Source organism: Hylobates moloch, unplaced genomic scaffold (genome assembly GCF_009828535.3).
Source record: "Hylobates moloch isolate HMO894 unplaced genomic scaffold, HMol_V3 SCAFFOLD_16, whole genome shotgun sequence".
Taxonomy (NCBI): Eukaryota; Metazoa; Chordata; class Mammalia; order Primates; family Hylobatidae; genus Hylobates; species Hylobates moloch.
The window spans coordinates 37737828-37759877 of NW_026652291.1; the positions used below are offsets into that span (position 1 = coordinate 37737828).

Here is a 22050-nt window from a genome sequence, read left to right on the forward strand (position 1 = left end):
AGAGTTAATATATATATAAAGCATTGGGAGAGGGCCTGGTCATAATTAAGCAGTATTTAAGCACTGGCTATTATTGCCATTTCTGGCACTCTCCCTTCTCCCTAGACGGTTTTCTCTTGCTCTAGTGCACCCTGCTCTCTCTGACTGTGAGCCCTCAGGTGGGCTTTTTCTTCTGCTCAGCACACTTTTGTCTGTGTTGCTTGCCTACTAACTTCCCTCTGGCCTCCGCTCAAATGTTATTTCCTCAAATAAGCCTCTCCTGATCTAGAACTCTTCTCCCTGCTAGAAGCTCCCAGAGCTTTCTCTAATTCCCCTCATAACCCTCACCATGATTTATTTACAGTGATTACTTATTTAAGGTCTTCTCTGACAGTCCATGAACTCCGGGCAGGCAGAGATTATGTGTTCCTGGCTTCCTGCTGGACATCAGCACAGTGCCTTGTACACTATAGAAATGCCATAAATGTTTGTGAAATGCATGAATGAATGAATAAGGAACAAAACAAATGAAAGGCTTTCATAAAGTTATAAAACCCAATACAAATATTAGGTAACACGATAATGAAAATGTGACAAAATGTGATGATTGCTAGATAATCTAATGTTAAATTGGTAGGAATTAGTATTGTGTGAAGGAAACCCTCTCCTCTCCAGTTTGCCATAAAATATATTAGTTCATTGGAACATGTGTCTTTTAACCAAATGGAAATTATGCAAAAGGACCAGAAAATATTACTGGGTACAATTAAGGAATCACAGACAGACACACCCTCCACTTTCACCCCCAGGAAATAGGCCTCAGATGAAAGAAACTATTGAACAGGGAACCTATTTATTCACAGAGAACATATTCATGGCCTTAATTCAAGACAGGATTAAATACTTTCACGAGTTGGCAAAACCAACTGTGCCAATCTGAGATATTCATTGATACCCTGGGAGTTAATGTATGTGACCCAAGCCATCAGGAAGACGATATTCTATTATCAATGAACATTCAAACACTAGAAAAATCATGATAGTTGCCACCATAATTCAAGATAGACACAATAAAGTGATTCTCCTGGGAATGTCTTCAAGGACTTATTGCTTCCTCTCCACTGGAAAAAGGAATCTTCGAGGAGGAAGGGTTTACATTCCCCCACCTTCCCAACTGTCAGACTCCGGACCGCTCCTCTCTTGTCTAATCCGCCTTTCATTTCCCAGACGCCCACATCTGATCTCCAGGAGAAACAGTGCGGCAACTGCCTAACCAGGATTGGAGAAAACTGAACCAGGGACTGGACTTGGGTTTGGGGAGGTAGAGGACTGCAGAGATTTCACAAACACCGCAGGTGGCCATAAGTGAGAGCTGGGTGAATGATCCCACAGGCCCTAAGCCCTAGATGTTTGGGGATTAGCGATGTATAAATTCAACTTCTGCCAGGGTCGGCGGCAGCGCTCCCACGTAGCCCGCCTGAGGCTGCCAAGCTCTGGACTACATTTCCCAGAAGGTCTGCTCCCCGGGCTGTCGTAATTTGAATTGGGGCGTGTCTAGAAAGAGAAGCCATAGTCGGCGAGCACCGCTGGGGCATCCAGCTCTGGTGCCGCTGCAGCCGGCAGAGATGGTTGAGCTCCTGTTCCCGCTGTTGCTGCTCCTGCTGCCCTTCCTTCTGTATATGGCTGTGCCCCAAATCAGGTCTGTGCAAATGTATTGCCTTCTCTTGAGAATTCTTGTTGCGGGGCGGGAGGGAAACATAGAATCCCCACCAAAGCTTTCTTGGAAAACTCCCCTGGGGGGGCTCCAAGATGGCGGGGCCCAGAGTTCGGTGGGTTGGAGGCGAGGTCCAGCTGTCCTGGGTGCCAGGAGGAGACCCGAGACCCCAGGCGGGGAGAAAGGGCGGCACTCCGGGGCACCCTGCTTTTCCCTGGCCCGTTTTTCTTTTGTCTAAGCACCCCCTAATTCTGGCTCCAGGGAATCCCGAGGGTAAGGCTACCTCAAACGCTTGAGTTTCGGACCCTTCAATGGGATATGGCCCGACGCTGTTTTCCCCTTAATTCCCACGTCTTAAACCAGCCTTCGAGGCACAAAGGAGCGATTCCACATTTCGCCCTCTGAAACTGATAGCAATCGTAACATCTGCGGCCCCATCCTTGCTCTCTCGTTACTGTTAACAATCGCTCGTTCTGTGGGCGGATGTTGTAAAGGAGAAAAGTGAAAAGGAAGAGTGTTTGGTTATGAGCTCTATCCTGCCTTGCGAGCAGGAGCACGGGGGATCTGAGTTAAGAGCTAGGGTACTGGGGCGGTGAGGGCTGGGAGAATGGTGGGAAGGTATTGACCAGGTGATAGATCAATCAGCCGAAGGCTGGCCAAGTGCCCCAGTGAATCAGCAGCGGGCTGTAAAACCGGCAGCCTGCTAATTGGTTCTAAGTAAGTCACCAGTGGTGACGGACCAGTGACTGAATAGACACACTCCTTCCCCAGGTGGGCGGTCTTAGTCCCAGTAGAACTTGAAGCTAGGCCAGATCACAGTCATTTCTTACCACAGTCACCTACTTTCCTTCTTTTATTTTTATTTTCTCTTCCCTCTCTGGTGCCCCTCTTCCAGTTATATTTTTTCTCCCTTCTGAACACTCAGTTCTCCCACATCTAGGCACACATGGTTTCTCACACTCAGATGAAAACACTGCTTTTTATCTTTTGTTTACTACAAGATCCTCTTATCCACATAGAATCTCAATGAAAAGTTGAACCAGAACTGAAAATAGTGCTCATACCCCAGAGGGATTTTTCTGGGAAAAAAAAAAAAAAATATATATATATATATATATGTATTCCAGGAGCTGTATTCCCAACTCAGCAGGGTTATGGGAATCGGGCCAGAGCTGGACTTTTATAGTTGTCTCTTTCATTCCTGCTGGTTAAGGAGAAGAAAGAACTAAGTACAGTACTAAGTTGTCACTCCTGGAGCTACAGTAAGGGGATGTGGGAAACAGCCTGGAGGCTTGTTCTCTGAGGAGGGAGGTGATGCTTTGTGGGAACCATGAGTTAATCTGCCTCCCTGTCAGCATTTTCGCATTAAGCAGGTAGCTTCAGTGGCTAAGAGTATGTACCTTGCAATTATTCCAAGTTCAATGAAAAAGGCTGAAATGCTCTTTAAAAATGCATCTCCTGGTCTCCAGGTTAACCAGAGTCCCAACATTGCCAAGAAGAGAATAGGCCAGTCTGAAAACCGCCAATCTGTGTTTGTGCATTCATTCATTTGGAAAAGGCAATATAGTGTAGTGCTTAGAAACAAGGACTCTAGGCTGAGCTTGGCGACTCACACCTGTAATCCCAGCACTTTGGGAGGCCGAGGTGGGCGGATCACCTGAGGTCAGGAGTTTGAGACCATCCTGGCCAGCGTGGTGAAACCCCTTCTCTACTAAAAATACAAAAATTAGCTGGGCTTGGTGGTGCATGGGTGAGGGGGTGAGGCATGAGAATCGCTTGAATCTGGGAGGTGGAGGTTACAGTGAAGGTGGAAGTTGCAGTGAAGGTGGAGGTTGCAGTGAGCCGAGATCAGGCCATTGCACTCCAGCCTGGGCAACAAGAGTGAAACTCTGTCTCAAAAAAAAAAAAAAAAAAAAAAAAAACAGAGAGAAAGAAAGAAACAAGGACTCTAATTAGACAAAGCAAGACTTGAATCCCAGCTCCCCTTTGTGCATACATAATCTTCTCTTTGTTTTAAGTGTGTGTGTGCATGCGTGTGGGTGTGTTTTTTTTTCTTTTTTCTTTTGTCCCAGAGTCACAAGCTTTCATAATTTTAACTTTTTGTATTGGATTAGCCATTTCTCAAGGCCATAAAATGCCAGTTGTGGACAGATTGACCTACAGAAACTAGTTATTTCTTCATCTGGGCTGAATCTTGTGATTTCCTAAGTCACAGGTGCCTTAGGGAGAGCGCAAACCAAAGCCAGGTGCCTGGCTAATCAGATATTTATCCAGTTCTTGTGCTGCAGAGAACAGCTGTAAGCTTTGCCCTTGTACTAGAATCACTTTTGTCTTTGAGCAAAAGCAGAAAACTTTTGTCATCTTTCCTCCAACTTTCCTTAAACGGACACTGTTTCCTTAAAAGGACAACAGTGGAAAGAACTAAAGCAAACCTCAGCCAGAAGACACGGAGTTGCAGGAACCTACTGGCTGAGACAGGAGAATGAAGAATTGATGAGCTCTCCTTCTCTATCTGCAGGAAAATGCTGTCCAGTGGGGTGTGTACATCAACTGCTCAGCTTCCTGGGAAAGTAGTTGTGGTCACTGGAGCTAACACAGGTATCGGGAAGGAGACAGCCAAAGAGCTGGCTCAGAGAGGCAAGTTTACTTCCTTTCAATTCCCTCCTATTACTGCTGTTTTACCCCTCACAGTAATGATGATTCATTCTCATTGTTTCTTCCCAGTTTTGGAATTCAAGAACACCTAAGGATTCCACTGATTTGCTGATCTGAAACTAGTACTATGCTTTACATATAATGGACCCTTAATGAATATTATTAATTTATTTTTCTTTACCTATTTGCTAATCAGATACCTCTCTTGTGAAGAAAGGGTAAAAATGTGTGTTTTTTAAAAAAGTATTGGAAATAACATTAGATTTATAATGCCAGCTCAAAAACAGAGCTGACCATTTCTCTTTCATATGTTGACTGACAGGAGCTCGAGTATATTTAGCTTGCCGGGATGTGGAAAAGGGGGAATTGGTGGCCAAAGAGATCCAGACCACGACAGGGAACCAGCAGGTGTTGGTGCGGAAACTGGACCTGTCTGATACTAAGTCTATTCGAGCTTTTGCTAAAGGCTTCTTAGCCGGTAAGTGTAGAACTAGAGAGACTATGTTGTGGGTCTTGAGGTCAACATGGCAGATTTAACTAAAAGGAAAAGGTCCCTCTTCCTTATAGAAGTGGTGGATAAAATATAGCCAAAAACTTTGTAGCTGAACTCATAGTCACTGGGACATGATTTATGTCAAAGGGATATCTTCCAGAGGCAGAAACAAAAAGTGAATTCAAAACATCATAGCAGTGAGCAAGAGCTGAAGCCAGAAACCTCATGGGAGTCTCAGCACTCAGTACAGGCTTTTTAGGGTCTGGGGTCTAAATACTTATACAGGGATAGGAGATGAGGCCACAGGCCTTTGAGAGCTGGAGCTGTATTTGAGGTTCTACACAAAGTTGAGATTCACAAAGGGCCATCTGGTCCATACTATAGAGGCTAATAAAAATCCTGGCCACCAGCTCAGAGACATGACAAAGAAGTTTACCATCTGTCTAGACAAGATGGATAAAGACTCATCTGCAAAAAATTAGAACCCGAGCTGGCATCATCTGTGGGGTCCGAATTCATACCACCAAATGATACAAGGATATTTATGGGTTTGATTTTTGTATGTGTGTGTAATACTCTATGGGAAGTTAACATAAAAACCTGTAGTGTCTCATCAAAAGCAAATCTAAGAGCACTCTATAGGCATATCCCCTTATAGCCCAGGGATCTAGGCCTTCAAGGAAAAAACTTTCACTGGTGTGAACTCATAGTCATAAATTACAAACCACATGAGGAAATGAACCATGAGAGAGAATTGGAAGATGCAATAAAGAGGTGAAGCAGGTGTTTATTTCTTTGGGGACCTGAATCCCAGGGCAGAGGTACATAGAGAACATTCTTTTTTCTCTTGCTTTGGAATCTTTCCATTCAGCTTGGGAAGTCTTTTTATTGAGAGAGGTGGATGAAACAATTCCCAAAAGCAGTGAGTAAGTAGCTCCCGAACTACAAAGATCAGGAAGGTCATTTGGTAGTATAAAATGGAATTTTGCCACATAGTAAAAGTAGGTGGGATTCAACTAAAGTCTTAAAATGAAAAACAATAGAAAATAAATATGAAGGAAAAATGGAGGGAAGGTTGAAGTCCTGCATCCTCACTTTCAAAGCCTGAGCGTGAGGCAGCTTTCTGAGATGTAATAGCCTTGGCTAGCCACTTCCATGCTCCATTGTCTTGTCCCTGCAGAGGAAAAGCACCTCCACATTTTGATCAACAATGCAGGAGTGATGATGTGTCCGTACTCGAAAACAGCAGATGGCTTTGAGATGCACATAGGAGTCAACCACTTGGGTAAGAAATCTGGCCTTATCACAAAGCTAGAGAGACCGAAAATTCTCTTTGGGAAACTTAGGGGTCAGATTGAGCCTTCTTGTTGTGTGATTGAACCTCAGGACCATAATAGACCATGTGTGCATAATGGTTTGGTCCTACCTGATAGCTGAGGAATACCTGAGGGCTGCTCCAGGTTCTGCCCGCTTTTTAATCTGTGATTTAGATTTGGTTTGCCTTGGTGCATTTTTTAACAGACTAACTGATTTAGGGGACTGTGTTGCTTTCTTAGTAGTGATCCTTGTGGCCAGCATCAGGTATAGGTTATCTGCTCTTTTTTTGTAGAGACAGGGTCTTGCTATGTTGCCCGGGCTGTTCTTGAACTCCTGGCCTCAGGCACCTTGCTGCCTCAGCCTCCTTAAGTGCTGAGATTGCAGGCGTAAGCCACTGCACCCAGCCAACCAGCTCTTAAGAATGAGATTAACCAAAGTAGGAATGAGCTGGGACTTCATATTCACATAGTCTAGACCTATCTCGCTTGTATAAGGATGCCTCATGTCTTTGGCTGTTGTTATTTCCCTAAACCTTCATTAAACTTGTTTTCTAGTTGATAATGAAAAGTTGGAGGGAAAGACCTTATTTCTGAATTATCTGCCTCCCATAGCTGAGGCCTGCTCACCACGACTCCTGTCATTCCCACATGGCCCTGAACTTCATTAATTCTAGTATTTCTCAACAGGTCACTTCCTCCTGACCCATCTGCTGCTAGAGAAACTAAAGGAATCAGCCCCATCAAGGATAGTAAATGTGTCTTCCCTCGCACATCACCTGGGAAGGATCCACTTCCATAACCTGCAGGGCGAGAAATTCTACAATGCAGGCCTTGCCTATTGTCACAGCAAGCTAGCCAACATCCTCTTCACCCAGGAACTGGCCCGGAGACTAAAAGGTGGGCCTAGAGGAAATGAGTGTGGAGACATGAGTCAGAGAGAGGCAGGTAAAAGCACAGGAATGGAAACTGTTTCCAGAGCCCATCACCTGGAGAGGACCTGCTTCCGTGGCTATAATTGGGTACAGTTTTAGTAGTCTACAACTGAATATTGGAGGTGGCTGGCTGGGACAGTGAGACTCTGACTTTGAGTCTGAAGGCCTGGCTTTACTACTTACTAGCTGCGTGATCTATAGCAAGTTACTTAACGTTTTTTTTTTTTTTTTTTTTGAGACGGGATCTCGCTCTGTCATCCATGCTGGAGTGCAATGGTGCAATCTCGGCTCACTGCCGACCTCCACCTCCCAGGTTCAAGTGATTCTCCTGCCTCAGCCTCCTGAGTAGCTGGGACTACAGGTGCGTGCCACCAGGCCTGGCTAATTTTTGTATTTTTAGTAGAGACAGGATTTCACCATGTTGGTCAGGGTGGTCTGAAACTCCTGACCTCAGGTGATCCACCCACCTTGGCCTCCCAAAGTGCTGGGATTTTAGGTGTGAGCCACCGCACCTGGCCATTACTTAACTTTTAAGACTTCCTTCTTCATATGTAAATGGGACTACTTCACAGTTTATTGTCATAATTAATTCAGGCTTCATAAGCAAGTCAAGATTTTTTACTCATAGTGAGACTGAGTAGGAGGGAAGGACCTGAACTGGCACTAGATAAAGGCAGTAGACTAAAACAGGTACTGGGAATATGGAGGGGCAAGGTCTCCCTTGCAAAGCGTCAAATAAGAGGGAAATACATGCTTGAGAAGGGGAGTTTCCAGTCACAAATACACAGAGGTCCTTAGCACTGTCTACTCTGGATTTCTAATAAAGAGAAGGGAAATCGAGGGTGAACTATGCTAGGAATTGAGGCAGGCAGAATGCAGGCTCAAGGAATCAGGCACAGGTGCCCCATAGTTGGAATAGGATCATCCTACCAAATGAACATCTGTGAGATGGGAAGGAAACTGGTGGTTAGCTCAGTCCTTATGCCCAGTTTGTGCCCAGGGCATGACATCTTTTATCAGTTTAGGATAGATAAGGGTAACTGGATGGTGAAAACTATCCAAAGAGTTGATCAGGGAGCTAGGGTGGCCTGGAGGTGGAAAGATGGATCCAGTGGTGAGAATTCACTAATACGTGAATGCGGTAACTCTGATAGTTGTGAGGATTCAGTGGAAAATCATTATGGTGCAGTAAAATAACCCTGGTTTGACAGAAGATTCATTCATTCAGCCATTCAGCAGACACGTATTCGGTGCCCATGTTGTTCCGTGCACTGGGTTAGGGGACAGGGGGCGAGTTGGTGAACAAGATAGGTATAGTCTCTTCCTTGGTTTGGTTTACATCTAACGGGGGAGAAAGACTATTAGCAAGTCTTTATACAAACTATTAAATGTAAAATCAGTCTAGTAATGCATGAATAATTCTCATTGTAAAAAGTTCAAATAAGGTCAGGTACAGTGACTCACACCTTTAATCCCAGGCACTTTAGGAGGCCAAAACCAGAGGATTACTTGAGGCCAGTTCAAGATCAGCCTGGGCAAAATAGTGAGACCTCATCTCCTCTACCAAAAAAAGAAAAAAAAAGGGGTTCAAAGCATATGGAAGTATGTAGAATTAAGGTGAAAAACCACCTTCATTTATTCCCCTTTTCCCCCCGCTCTTCTCCCTTCCTGTGACCATTATCAACAGCTTGTGTGCTCCTTTCCAATAATTTTCCTATGCATTTACATATGTATGTATCACGCACAAGGAACTGAAACTCCAACACAGTATCTTGGAGATCTTTCCATTTAGTACATATGGTTTTACCCCTTAATTGTATTGGCTGTGTTGTATTTCGTAGTATAGATGTGCCTTAGTGTATTTATGTATTTCCTTAACATCTGGATTGTTTCCTTTTTGTTGTGGCTGTTTAATTATAATTGTGATAAATGTTACAAAGGAGAAGTACCAGGACTTATAACGGATTTTAGTGGGAGTCTTGGGGGGACCTTATTCAGTCTGAGGGTTCAGGGAAGACTTTTCTGAAGAAGTGAGTTGCATGCTGAGCCCCGAAGGATGATTAGAAATTAAATGGATTAGAGGTACTGATAGAATGTGGAGGCTGAGGCTGGGTGCGGCGGCTCACCCCTGTAATCCCAGCACTTTGGGAGGCCTAGGCTGGTGGATCACCTGAGGTCAGGAGTTCGAGAACATCCTGGCCAACTTGGTGAAACCCCCGTCTCTACTAAAAATACAGAAATTAGCCAGGTGTGGTGGCAGGCGCCTGTAATCCTAGCTACTGGAGAGGCTGAGGCAGGAGAATGGCCTGAACCTGGGACAGAGTTTGCAGTGAGCGAAGATCACGCCATTGTACTCCAGCCTGGGCGTCACGAGTAAAACTCTGTCACAAAAAATGAAAAAAAAAAAAAAAAAAAAAAAAAAAAGGTGGGGGCCAGACGTGGTGGCTCATGCTTGTAATCCCAGCAATTTGGGAGGCTGAGGTGGGCAGATCACCTGAGGTCAGGAGTTCAAGACCAGCCTGGCCAACATGGAGAAACTCCATCTCTACTAAAAATACAAAATTAGCCGAGCATGTTGGCGTGTGCCTGTAGTCCCAGCTGCTCAGGAGGCTGAGGCAGGAGAATTGCTTGAACCTGGGAGGCAGAGGTTGTGGTGAGCCGAGATCACACCATTGCACCCCAGCCTGGGCAACAAGAGTGAAACTCCATCTCAAAAAAAAAAATGTGGCGGCTGAGAAACATTCCAGGCAGAAGGAGGAGAATGTACAAAGGTCCAGGCTCAGTTTGAGAAACAGTGAAGGTTACCATTGGTAGGTTGTAGAAAGCAAGACTAATAAAGATCTGAGCTGAGACTGGTGAGGTAGGTAGAGGCCAAACCCTCAGAGGCCACAGTAAGGATTTTAGTGTTTATTCTAAGAGCAATGGGAAACCTTTAAAATTAAAGCCTTTTCAAAATGGGGGCAAGAGGGGTTGCAGCAGTTGATTTCATCAGCAGAGGCGAGAAATGAGGGTAGTTTGGACTAGGTGGTGGAATTGGAGTGTAGTAGAAACTTCTGAGAGAGATTTGGTTTGGGAAAGCTTGTTGACTGGAGATGCATGCTTTAGGTGGGCATTCATCAAGAACCCTTTTGCCTGATTGGGCATGTTGGGAACACTGCAAGAACCAGGTTTGGCTTTAAAAGTAGAAATCAATTTGGGACCTCTGAGTCTGCATTACTATGGGTCATCTAGGGAGATGTTGAGTAGGCAGTTGGGAATAATACAGCTGTGTCTGCAGCTGTCAGTCCACAAAGACCTGAAAAATTCTGTTTCTTCAAAGCTTTACACTAAAACTCATTTGGCAGCAAAACATTTCCCATACTAGGGAGATTAGATTAGTAGGCAGTGTATGTGTACATTTCATATTGCCTTTCTACAATCAGAAAAAAAAATTGAAGGATGTCTGGCCCCAACGTTTTCAATAAAGGATTGGGGGCCTGAAATAGCATGTGCAAAAGTGTCATTTAGCGCTTACCATGCATCAGGCACTCTTTTTTTTTTTTTTTTTTTTGCACCAGTGTCTCGCTCTGTCACCCAGGCTAGAGTGCAGTGGCACAATATCAGCTCACTACAACCTCTGCCTCCCCGGTTCAAGTCATTCTCCTGCCTCAGCCTCCCAAGTAGCTGGGATTACAGGTGCACACCACCACGCCTGGCCAATTTTTTCTATTTTAGTAGAGACGGGGTTTCACCGTGTTGCCCAGGCTGGTCTATAACTCCTGAGCTCAGGCAGTCCACCTGCCTTGGCCTCCCAAAATGCTAGGCTTATAGGTGTGAGCCACCACGCCAGCTGCATCAGGCATGCTTTTAAGACCTTTAACATATATGAACTCATTTAATCCTCATAACCACCCTGTGAGGTGTAGGTATTATGATTATTCCCATTTTAGAGATGAAGAAATGAGTCACAAAAGGGAACTTGCCCAAGGTTACACAGCTAATGAGTGGAGCCAGGATTTGAAACTGGGCAGTCTGTCTACAAAATCCATGCCCATAACCACCACATTGTGTTGACTCCCAGTGTGTCTGCAGTTCAGAGGAGCAGTTTGGACTGTGGACAAAATGTGAGCACCGTAGAATTATGGAGAGGGAGTCTGGTGAGCCACGAGAACTCCAACATTTAATGTTTGTGTAGAAGATGATGAACTGGTCCAGAAAACTGAGACAGAGCAGCCAGAAAGGTTAGGAAAACCAGAAGTGGTGTAGACTTATGGAAGCCAATGAAAAAGAAGACTTTAAGAAGGGGATGGGCGCCTGTAATCCCAGCACTTTGCGAGGCCGAGGTGAGCAGATCACTTGAGGTCAGGAGTTCGAGACCAGTCTGGCTAACATGATGAAATCCCGTCTCCACTAAAAATACAAAAATTAGCCTGGTGTGGTGGCGCACGCCTGTAGTCCCAGCTACTTGGGAGGGTGAGGCAGGAGAATCACTTGAACCTGGAAGGCAGAGGTTGCAGTGAGCCAAGATCATGCCACTGCACTCCAGCCTGGGCAAGAGAGCGAGACTGTAAAAAAAAAAAAAAAAGAGTGGGGGGGATGGGGTGGGTGTGGTGGCTCATGCCTGTAATCCTAATACTTTGGGAGGCCAAGGTGGGAAGATTGTTTCAGGCCAGGAGTTCAAGACCAGCCTGGTCAACATAGGGAGACCCCATCTCTAAAAAAGAAGGGGGTGGTCAACGATGTTAAGTGCTGCTGAGAGGATGAGTCTTGGCTCTGCTGATTCCTGACAGGGGAGTTTCCAGTCACAAATACACAGAGGTCCTTAGCACTGTCTACTCTAGAGCCTTCTTAAATCTGTGAGATGGAAGTATAAATTACTGTGAGCAGTACTTCTGAAGTCACCATGGGCAAAAGAGTCCATATGTGAAGGTCACATGCTTATTTATGTCCTTTTCTGTTTTGGGCCATTCTGCAAAATCAAGTCCTGTCTTCCCCTCTCTTCATGCCACCCCCAACCAGGCTCTGGCGTTACAACGTATTCTGTACACCCTGGCACAGTCCAATCTGAACTGGTTCGGCACTCATCTTTCATGAGATGGATATGGTGGCTTTTCTCCTTTTTCATCAAGACTCCTCAGCAGGGAGCCCAGACCAGCCTGCACTGTGCCTTAACAGAAGGTCTTGAGATTCTAAGTGGGAATCATTTCAGGTATGAATGTTATCTCTTTTTGCAGATGAGATTTATTGCTCAAAGGAAATAATTTGGGTTTGTCTGGGTATACCCTTTTTTAAAAGTACATTGTCTAATATAGCTTTTGTCTTTTAGCTCTAGAGTTTTTACCTTTTAGTAGGGGAATTTGACTCTCTTTTTTGTAATAACTGCTACATTTGATTTTATGCCATCTTTTATACTGATAATTATGCATTATGTTTCTTTTCTTCCTGTCTTTCTTATGTCGGTCCAGTTTTCTTTATTCTTTTTTGGATTCCTAATTCTATTGTTTTACATTAAAAAGAATTTAAAAAGAATTTGAGGCCGGGCGCAGTGGCTTACGCCTGTAATCCCAGCACTTTGGGAGGCCAAGGCGGGCAGATCACCTAAGGTCAGGTGGAACTCCGCCTCAAAAAAAAAAAAAAAAAAAAAGAATTTGAATCTGTATTTCTCTATTGTCTTCAGGATTGAAATATTACTACCTATGGACTCCCCTCTCAAATAAGCGAAGACATTTAAAATGATTAAAATGATTTAAATGTAGAGAATTTTGAATATAACACAGGGGTAGATAAAATAGTGCACTGAGCCTGCATATAATGGAGCCTCAGCTACCATTAACCCATGGCCAATTCTGCCCTATCCCCATTCTCTACCCCTTTCCATATTTTTCTTCTCCCATATTATTTTGAAGCAAATCCCAGGCATCACATAAGATCAAAATTTTAACATGTTTTTACCTCTACTTCAGGTTATTGTTGAAATGACCTGAAATTTTAGGGAAGTAGCTGAAAATAGCATTAAGATTGGAAAGAAAGGTAGACAGATTATGAGAGGCCTATAATGTCAGCCTTGTGGAGGAGCCCCCAGAGTTGTTTCAGTAGACAGACATAATCTGGTCTGTGCTTTAGAAACTTTGTTTCATGAATGAATAATTAACCTAGTGAGAGAGAGAGTTCCAGAAAGTTGTAATGAAAGGAATGGTAATGTGAAAGAGGCCCTGAAGCAGCAGAATTTTTATCACTGGATGATTAATTAAATGAGGGGATGAGGGAGGCTTTGCTAACCTGAATTTCAAGCCTGAATGAGGTTGATGATGACATTAACTAGGACAGCAGACATGGAAAAGTAATGTGTGGAACTTAGGGTTCTTGGATTCCAAAGCAGTTGAAAGGGACTTTGTCTAGCTTAAGCAAGAAGGAAATTTATTAAAATATTAGTAGGGAGAAGAGGGACCCCTAGGTTGAAAGGGAAGACTGAAGAGCCAGGCTAAGAAGAGTTAGAGTGGCAGTCAGCTAGCCGGGGCATTGCTGCTAGAGTGAGCGAATGCCAGCTATCTTTAGTGTTTAGGTTTTATTGCTTATCATCCACTCTCTAGGGAGGAAGCATTGGATCTCCTTCCTCCCATCCCTTCATTTTTACTCTTTTGATTAGAGGCAAACAGGGACTTTATTAATGCTCTCTTCAAACTATATTGAGGGGAAAAGGTAATTCTGCAGAAGGAAATCAGGTTGCTACTGCCAAAAGAAAGTAGAATGTTCAGCCAAAGAGTAACAGTTGTCCACTATGTAATAAACCTGGCTCTGTACATGTTGCGTGTGTGTTATCTATAAGGCATGCAAGTAGAAATGTATAGCAGATAGTTGGAAATGTGGTTCTGAAGTATAAGAAGATAGATTTATATAGTATACTGGATTGATTTTCCAAGAGTGACTGGATTCTTCTTCCCTAGAGATTTTAAGAAAAAAAAAAAAAAAAAAAAATAACCCTTTATCTCGGTTTTGACTGAGTGGTTTAAAGAAAGTCAGCTCTAAATCCATAACTTACTATTGGATTGACTTTTGAAGAGCCTTTCCTGTGCTATGGATTCTTAATTCATTTTGAAGATCCAACAGCAGCCGTGTAGACCACCATCAAGAAATGAACATAAAAGTCTGTTTTGATTGAAGCCTTAAGATTTTTGCACTGGCTATTCTTTCTGCCTGCAACCACTAGTCTGCTTTATGTCTCTAAGAATTTGCCTTTACTGGACATTTCATATAAATGGAATCATATGGTATGTGGCCTTTTGTGACTGACTTCTTTTACTTAGCTTAATGTTATCAAGGTTCACCCATGCCAAAGCATGTGTCAGTACTTCATTTCTTTTTATTGCTGCATAACATTTCATTGTATAGATTTGCCACATCTTATTTATTCATTCATCAGGTGATGGGCATTTGGGTTTGCACTTTTTAGCTATTTGAATAATACTTCTGTGACCATTTGTGTAGAAATTTTTGTGTGGACATTCCTCTTGGGTACATGGAAGTGGAATTTCTGGGTTATATGGTAACTGTATTTAACTGCTGAGGAACTGCCAAACTTTCCCAAAGTGACTGCCCCATTTTACATTCCCACCAGCAGTCTATGAGTGTTCTAATTTCTTCACATCCTCAACAACAGTTGTTATTGTCTCTCCTTTTGAGTTTAGCCATCCTAGTGAGTATGAAGGAATATCTTGTTTTTATTTTCATTTCATTTTCCTACTAATGATGTTGAACATTTTTTCATGCGCTTTTTGGTTCATTTGTTTCTTTGTTGGGGAAATGTCTATTCAAGTCCTTTGCCCATTTTTAAGTTGGATAATTGTCTTTTTATTGTTGAGTTGCAAGAGTTCTTAATAGTCTAGATACGAGTTCCTTGTCAGATATATAATTCGCAAATATTCTCTCATTCTGTGGGTTGTCTTTTAAGTTTCTTAATGGTATCTTTTGAAATATAAAACTTAAATTTTGATGAAGTCCAGTTTATCTATTTGTTGTTACTTGTGCAGTCGTATCTAAGAAATCATTGCCTTACCCAAGGTCACAAAGATTTACTACTGTCTTTAGTAAAGACAGTTTTCTGTTACTATAACAGAATACCACAGACTGGGTAATTTCTAAAGAAATTTACTTAGCTCATGGTTCGGGAGGCTGAGGAGTCTAAGAACATGGTGCCTGGCATTTGGTTGGGGCCTTCTTGCTGTGTCATAATATGGCAGAGGGCATCACATATGTGAGAGGGCAAGCAAGAACAAACCCACTCCCATGATAGTGACATTAATCCATGTATGAGGGCAAAGCCTTTATTAATTAATCTGTTCATGAAGGCAGAGGGATTAAGTTTCCAACATGTGATTTTTTAAGGGATACATTCAAACCATAGCAACCCCTGTTTTCTTCTAATAGTTTTATAGTTGTAGCATTACATAGGTCTGTGATCTATTTTGAACTATTTTTATTTTATTTTATAATTATTATCTTTTTGAGACAGAATCTTGCTCTGTGACCCAAGCTGCTCACTGCAACCTCTGCCTCCCGGGTTCAAGCAATTCTCCTGTCTCAGCCTCCCGAGTAGCTGGGACTACAGGTGCACACCACCAAGCCTGGCTAATTTTTGTATTTTTAGTAGAGATGGGGTTTTGTCATGTTGGTCAGGCTGGTCTGCAACTCCTGACTTCAAGTGATCCACCCTCCTCAGCCCCCCAAAGTGCTGGGATTATAGGCGTGAGCCACTACACCCGGCCTTGAACTAATTTTTGTATATGATATGAGGTAGGGGTCAACCTTCATTCTTTTGCATGTGGATATCCAGTGCCTTAGCACCATTTGTTGAAAAGACAGTTTTCTACCCATTGAATTGTCTTGGTATCTGTATTAGTCTGCTCAGGCTGCCATAGCAGAATCCCACAGACTGGGTGGCTTAAACAATATAAATTTATTTTCTCACACTTCTGGAGACTGAAAGTCCAAGATCAAGGTGCTGGCCTGGTTGGTCTCTGGTGAGGCCTGCCTTCCTGACTTCCAAATGGATGCCTTTTCTCTGAGCCCTTGCATGGCCTTTCCTCTATGTACACACACTCCTGGTGTCTCTTCCTCTTTTTATAAGGACACTAGTCCTGTTGGATTAGGGCCCCGCCCTGATGACCTCATTTAACCTTAGTTACCTCCTTAAAGGCCCTATCTCTAAATACAGTCACACTGGGGGTTAGGGCTTCAACATATTAATTTTGGGGGAACACAATTGGAGTATAACAGTAAGCTTGTCAAAAATCAATTGACCATAAATATAAGGGTTTATGTTTCACTTTTCTGTTCCGTTCATTTGTATGTCTGTCCTTATGCCCGTATCACACTATCTTGATTACTATAGCATTGCAGTAGGTTTTGAAATTAGTTTATCTTTTACCTATACTAATTCTTAGCAAAATCCCCCTGGAAATGTCAATACTGTGACCATGCTGATGCCATAGGCACACTTAAATAGCTCTTATTTGGCTGGGCGCGGTGGCTCACACCTGTAATCCCAGCATTTTGGGAGGCTGAGGTGGGCAAACTACTTGAGCCCAGGAGTTCAAGACCAGCCTAGGCAACATAATGAGACCCCATCTCTATAAAAAATGCAAAAATTAGCCAGGCGTGGTGGCGTGTCCCTGTGGTCCTGGCTACTTGAGAGGCTGAGGTAGGAGGATCACCTGAGCCTGAGGAGGTTGTAGTGAGCTGCGATCGCACCACTGCACTCCAGCCTGGGCAACAGTGAGACCCTGTCTAAAAAAAACAACCAGAAAGCTCTTGCTGTAGTATTTGATTACTTTTTATAGCCTACAAGGAAGCTTCATGTCAACTGTGTTCTTTGCTCTTCACTGTAACCTTATGAAGAGTATAAGGCACAGTGCAGTGGAGGACGCAGAGGCTTACAAAGGCTGAGTCATTTCCAGAGAGTGATACAGAGCCTTGTGGTTCTCACTGATGATCTTTTCACTAAGAAATGGCAAGTTGTACTGGTCATACTGTTGAGTCTTCTTAAACAGAAGTACTGATAAGACTTGTTTTGTAAATGTGATGATATTTTGAAATGGTATTTCTCAAACTTTAGTGTGTTCAAGAATCATCTGGAGAACTAGTTGAAAACAGATTCCTGGACCACAACCCTAGAGATTCTCATTCAGTATGTCTGGAGTAGGGCTGGAGAATTTCTAACAAGCTCCCAGTTGATGCTCCTGCTGCTGGTTTGTGGTGCACACTTTGAATCCCACCGTCTTACTGGACATAGTGTTAAGAGTTTGCATATATAGTTAATTAGACTTGTCAACTCTTTCATCTTCAGAATTTGCTTAGAATACTGAGGAAGCAATTTTCTTGAAATAGTATACTTTTAAAAATTGTTTCCTCACATGACTTTAAAGATTGTAATCCATTCAATCATTTTTTTAAAAACTTTGACTGAATGCTTACCAGATGTATACCAGATCCAGAGAATACGAAAATGAGTAAGAATTGTCCCTAAGAAAATTTTCTGCATTGGAATTATAAAATTATAAAACTTGGAATTACAGGCTGGGTGCAGTGGCTCACGCCTGTAATCCCAGCACTTTGGGAGGCCGAGGCAGGCGGATCACTTGAGGTCAGGAGTTCAAGACCAGCCTGGCCAACATGGCAAAACCCTGTCTCTACCAAAAATACAAAAATTAGCCAGTTATGGTGGCAGGCGCCTATAATCCCAGCTACTCTGGAGGCTGAGGCAGGAGAATTGCTCAAACCTGGGAGGCGGAGGTTGCAGTGAGCTGAGATCGCGTCACTGCACTCCAGCCTGGGCGACAGAGTGAGACTCCGCCTCCAAAAAAAAAAAAAAACTTGGAATTACAGCAATGAAGAGAGGGTATATGAAACACTTTGCTATGATTTGAATGTGTCCCTCAAGGTTCATATGTTGGAAACTTAAGCCTCGATACAACAGTGTAGAGAGGCAGGGCCTTTAAGAGGTAAATTAGGTCACAAGGGCAGCCCTCATGAATGGATTAATGCTATTATCTCTGGAATGGGTTCATTATCGTGGGAGTGGTTCCTTATTAAAGGATGACTTGGGTCCCCTTCCCTCTCTTACCCATGTGATGCCTTCCATCTTGTTATGACACAGCAAGAAGGCCTTCATCAGATGCCAGCCCCTTGATCTTGGACTTCTCAGCTTCCATAATCATAAGCCAGTTTCTGTATGCTCATTGTAGTTACCCAGTTTGTCGTATTCTGTTACAGCACCACAAAACGGACCAAGACACCTGGTACCTTGGTTTTACCATTTCTTTTCTGTTGTCGCCTTTTCCTTTTGTTGTTTTCGAAGCTGGCTTTACTTCTCATGAGTTTACAAACAGTATAACTTCAAGTAGTCCAGAAATAAGCATTTTTTTTTTTTTTTTTTTTTTTTTACTACTCCAAGCATCTCTGACCAATGTGAATAGCAGGATCTCAGCTATATGACATTGTCCAAGGCCCTGTAGAATGGGCCTTATGGACTTACTTGAAGAAGATGGATATACATGGGTGTCAGGCAGGCACTGATATTAAATTATATAAATAGGGGAATATAAAGACCAAATGTATGCATTATATATCAAACAAAGCATTCCGATGAGAGGTGGTCTAGCGAGGAGATCTAAAATGGGAATTACATTTTCTCTGGCTACGGACTGGAGAATGAAGAGCTAAGGACAAACACTGGCCCTGTGAAGTACATGGAGAACATGTGATCCCTGGTTGTTTTTATGTCATATTCCTTATCTCTGGCAGATGGCAGACTTCATTCTTAACACTGTGCTTCATACCTTTCTCTTTACCTTCCAGTGACTGTCATGTGGCATGGGTCTCTGCCCAAGCTCGTAATGAGACAATAGCAAGGCGGCTGTGGGACGTCAGTTGTGACCTGCTGGGCCTCCCAATAGACTAACAGGCAGTGCCAGTTGGACCCAAGAGAAGACTGCAGCAGACTATACAGTACTTCTTGTCAAAATGATTCTCCTTCAAGGTTTCCAAAACCTTTAGCACAAAGAGAGCAAAACCTTCCAGCCTTGCCTGCTTGGTGTCCAGTTAAAACTCAGCGTACTGCCAGATTCGTCTAAATGTCTGTCATATCCAGATTTACTTTGCTTCTGTTACTGCCAGAGTTACTAGAGATAGCATAATAGGATAAGAAGACCCTCATATGACCTGCACAGCTCATTTTCCTTCTGAAAGAAACTACTATCTAGGAGAATCTAAGCTATAGCAGGGATGATTTATGTGAATTTGAACTAGCTTCTTTGTTCACAATTCAGTTCCTCCCAACCAACCAGTCTTCACTTCAAGAGGGCCACACTGCAACCTCTGCTAACATGAATGACAATGACTTGGCTCAGGAGCAGGGCTTGACCAGGCATGGTGGATCACCGGAGGTCAGTAGTTCAAGACCAGCCTGGCCAACATGGTGAAACCCCACCTCTACTAAAAATTGTGTATATCTTTGTGTGTCTTCTTGTTTATGCGTGCCAAGGGAGTATTTTCACAAAGTTCAAAACAGCCACAATAATCAGAGATGGAGCAAACTAGTGCCATCCAGTCTTTACGCAAATGAAACGCTGCAAAGGGAAGCAGATTCTGTATATGTTGGTAACTATCCACCAAGAGCACATGGGTATCAGGGAAGAAGTAAAAAAAAAGAAGGAGAATACTGGAAGATAATGCACAAAATGAAGGGACTAGTTAAGGATTAAGAAAATAGCAAAAGACATTAAATATACTAACACAGCTATGGAGGAATTGAGGGCAAGCACCCAAGACTGATGAGGTCTTAACAAAAACCAGTGTGGCAAAAAAAAAAAAAAAAAAAAAAACTAAAAACAAAAAGAAAAAAACCAATTCTTCATTCAGAAAAATTATCTTAGGGACCGATATTAGTAATTATGGTCAATTTAATAATCTTTTGGGGCATTTCCTTACATTGTCTTGACAAGATTAAAATGTCTGTGCCAAAATTTTGTATTTTATTTGGAGACTCCTTATCAAAAGTAATGCTGCCAAAGGAAGTCTGAGGAATTAGTAGTGTTCGCATCACTTGTTTGGAGTGTGCTATTCTAAAAGATTTTGATTTCCTGGAATGACAATTACATTTTAACTTTGGTGGGGAAAAGAGTTATAGGACCACAGGCTTCACTTCTGATATTTGTAAATCTTTTATTGCACTTGTTTTGACCATTAAGCTATATGTTTAGAAATGGTCATTTTATGGAAAAATTAGAAAAATTCTGATAATAGTGCAGAATAAATGAATTAATGTTTTACTTAATTTATATTGAACTGTCAATGACAAATAAAAATTCTTTTTGATTATTTTTTGTTTTCATTTACCAGAATAAAAACGAAGAATTAAAAGTTTGATTACAGTCAAAAGAAGAAAACACTGTTCATTATTATGGTTATGCAATGATTTCTCATTCTAAAGAATAGTTTGTTCCAGAGTCTAGCTACAGTGTAATCTCAATCCACATGCTATTAATTTAGGTTGTGTGATAATCTGATTATTCATTCACCATTTCCTACTTAACCTTTTTTGACACTCTTCACAGACACTTTTTCTACATTTCTTGATCATTCCGGGCCATTTTTTTTTCTTTCTTTTCTTTTTAATTAGAGACAGGGTCTTGCTTTGTTGCCCAGACTGGCCTCAAACTCTGGGCTCAAGCGATCCTCCCGCCTCGGCCTCCCAAAGTGCTGGGGTACAGGTGTGAGCCACGGCACCCAGCCCCAGGCTATTGATCTTTTTTTTGCACCTGCCCCTTATTTCTGTACTGTGACAAGTCCCAGCATTGTGTTGTGGGACTTACACAGTATACTCACTATCCTCAGACTTTGTCATGTCTATGCTCTGTGCATATTAAGAGCTTAACCAAACTGTGTTGAATCAACAGCCAATGAACTTGATCTAATAAAAATGAGGGCCCAGGAGATACAAATTAGCAAAGCATTTTCTCCTGAGCAGTCATACATCTTTTAATATTTGTAGGCAGTTTAAAATTGAGCTCCCAAGCAAACCTTTGAGAACAGACACCTTGAGCAAACCATGAAATCGGTGAAAATAAAAATTTAATTTTTTTGAGAGAGGGTCTTGCTCTGTCACCCAGGCTGGAGTGTGGTGGCATGATCTCAGCTCACTGCAACCACTGCCTCCCGGGTTCAGGCGATTCTCCTGCCTCAGCCTCCCTAGTAGCTGGGATTACAGGCGCCCACCACCACGCTTGGCTAATTTTTGTGTTTTTAGTGGAGACGGGTTTCACCATGTTGGCCAGCCTGGTCTCGAACTCCTGACCTGAAGTGATCCGCCCGCCTCGGCCTCCCAAAGTGCTGGGATGACGCGTGAGCCACCATGCCCGACGTGAAGACAGGAATTTTATACCCATGGAGTGCAGGAAAGGACCTTGTAATTTTTAACACGTGACACTTAGTGGCAGATGAGACCTAATGAAGCCAGGCCCACCTTCCACACCAGATTATAAATTCCCCTGGAGCAGAGGGTAAATGTTTTATTCACCAACATGCCCAGATCCCTCGTAATGCCTACGCTTGACAAACACCTGTTGTGAACAAGTGCACGAGGCAGCCTAGGAGAAGAATTAGTCTCCACGAGGAGAATTAGTCGGGCCTAGCAGCTAGAGTATTTCGAGGTCATCCTAACTGGGTTCCACTTTTGAATTTTTGGTTTTTGGGTTTTTGGTTTTTTTGGAGACAAGGTCTCGCTCCACTTGGGAGCAAGGTCTCCCAAGCTGGAGTGCAGTGGTGGGACCTCAGCCTCCGGGGGAAGCTGGGGCCAAAAGTGCGCGCCACCATGCCCGGTTCTTATTTTGGGTTTCCGGTAGAACTCTCGCTATTGTGCCCAAGCTGGTCTCGAACTACTGGGTTCAAGCAATCCTCCCACCTCGGCCTCCCAAAGTACTGGGATTA

General features: G+C 43.0%; 1 protein-coding gene across 2 annotated transcripts; it reads left to right on the forward strand.

Moving 5' to 3' along the window:
* The first annotated feature begins 1559 nt into the window (after positions 1-1559).
* Positions 1560-20442, forward strand: RDH11 (retinol dehydrogenase 11). 2 transcript variants are annotated; one of them, XM_032134684.2, is made up of 7 exons: positions 1560-1678; positions 4212-4330; positions 4671-4826; positions 6022-6126; positions 6845-7054; positions 12088-12277; positions 18922-20442. In XM_032134684.2, exons 1-7 carry the CDS (start codon positions 1605-1607, stop codon positions 19022-19024), a joined length of 957 nt encoding a protein of 318 aa, XP_031990575.1. In that variant the 5' UTR covers positions 1560-1604; the 3' UTR covers positions 19025-20442. The 2 variants fall into 2 exon arrangements, with proteins under 2 accessions (XP_031990575.1, XP_031990576.1); XM_032134685.2 differs by lacking the exon at positions 6845-7054.
* The last annotated feature ends 1608 nt before the right edge of the window (positions 20443-22050 follow it).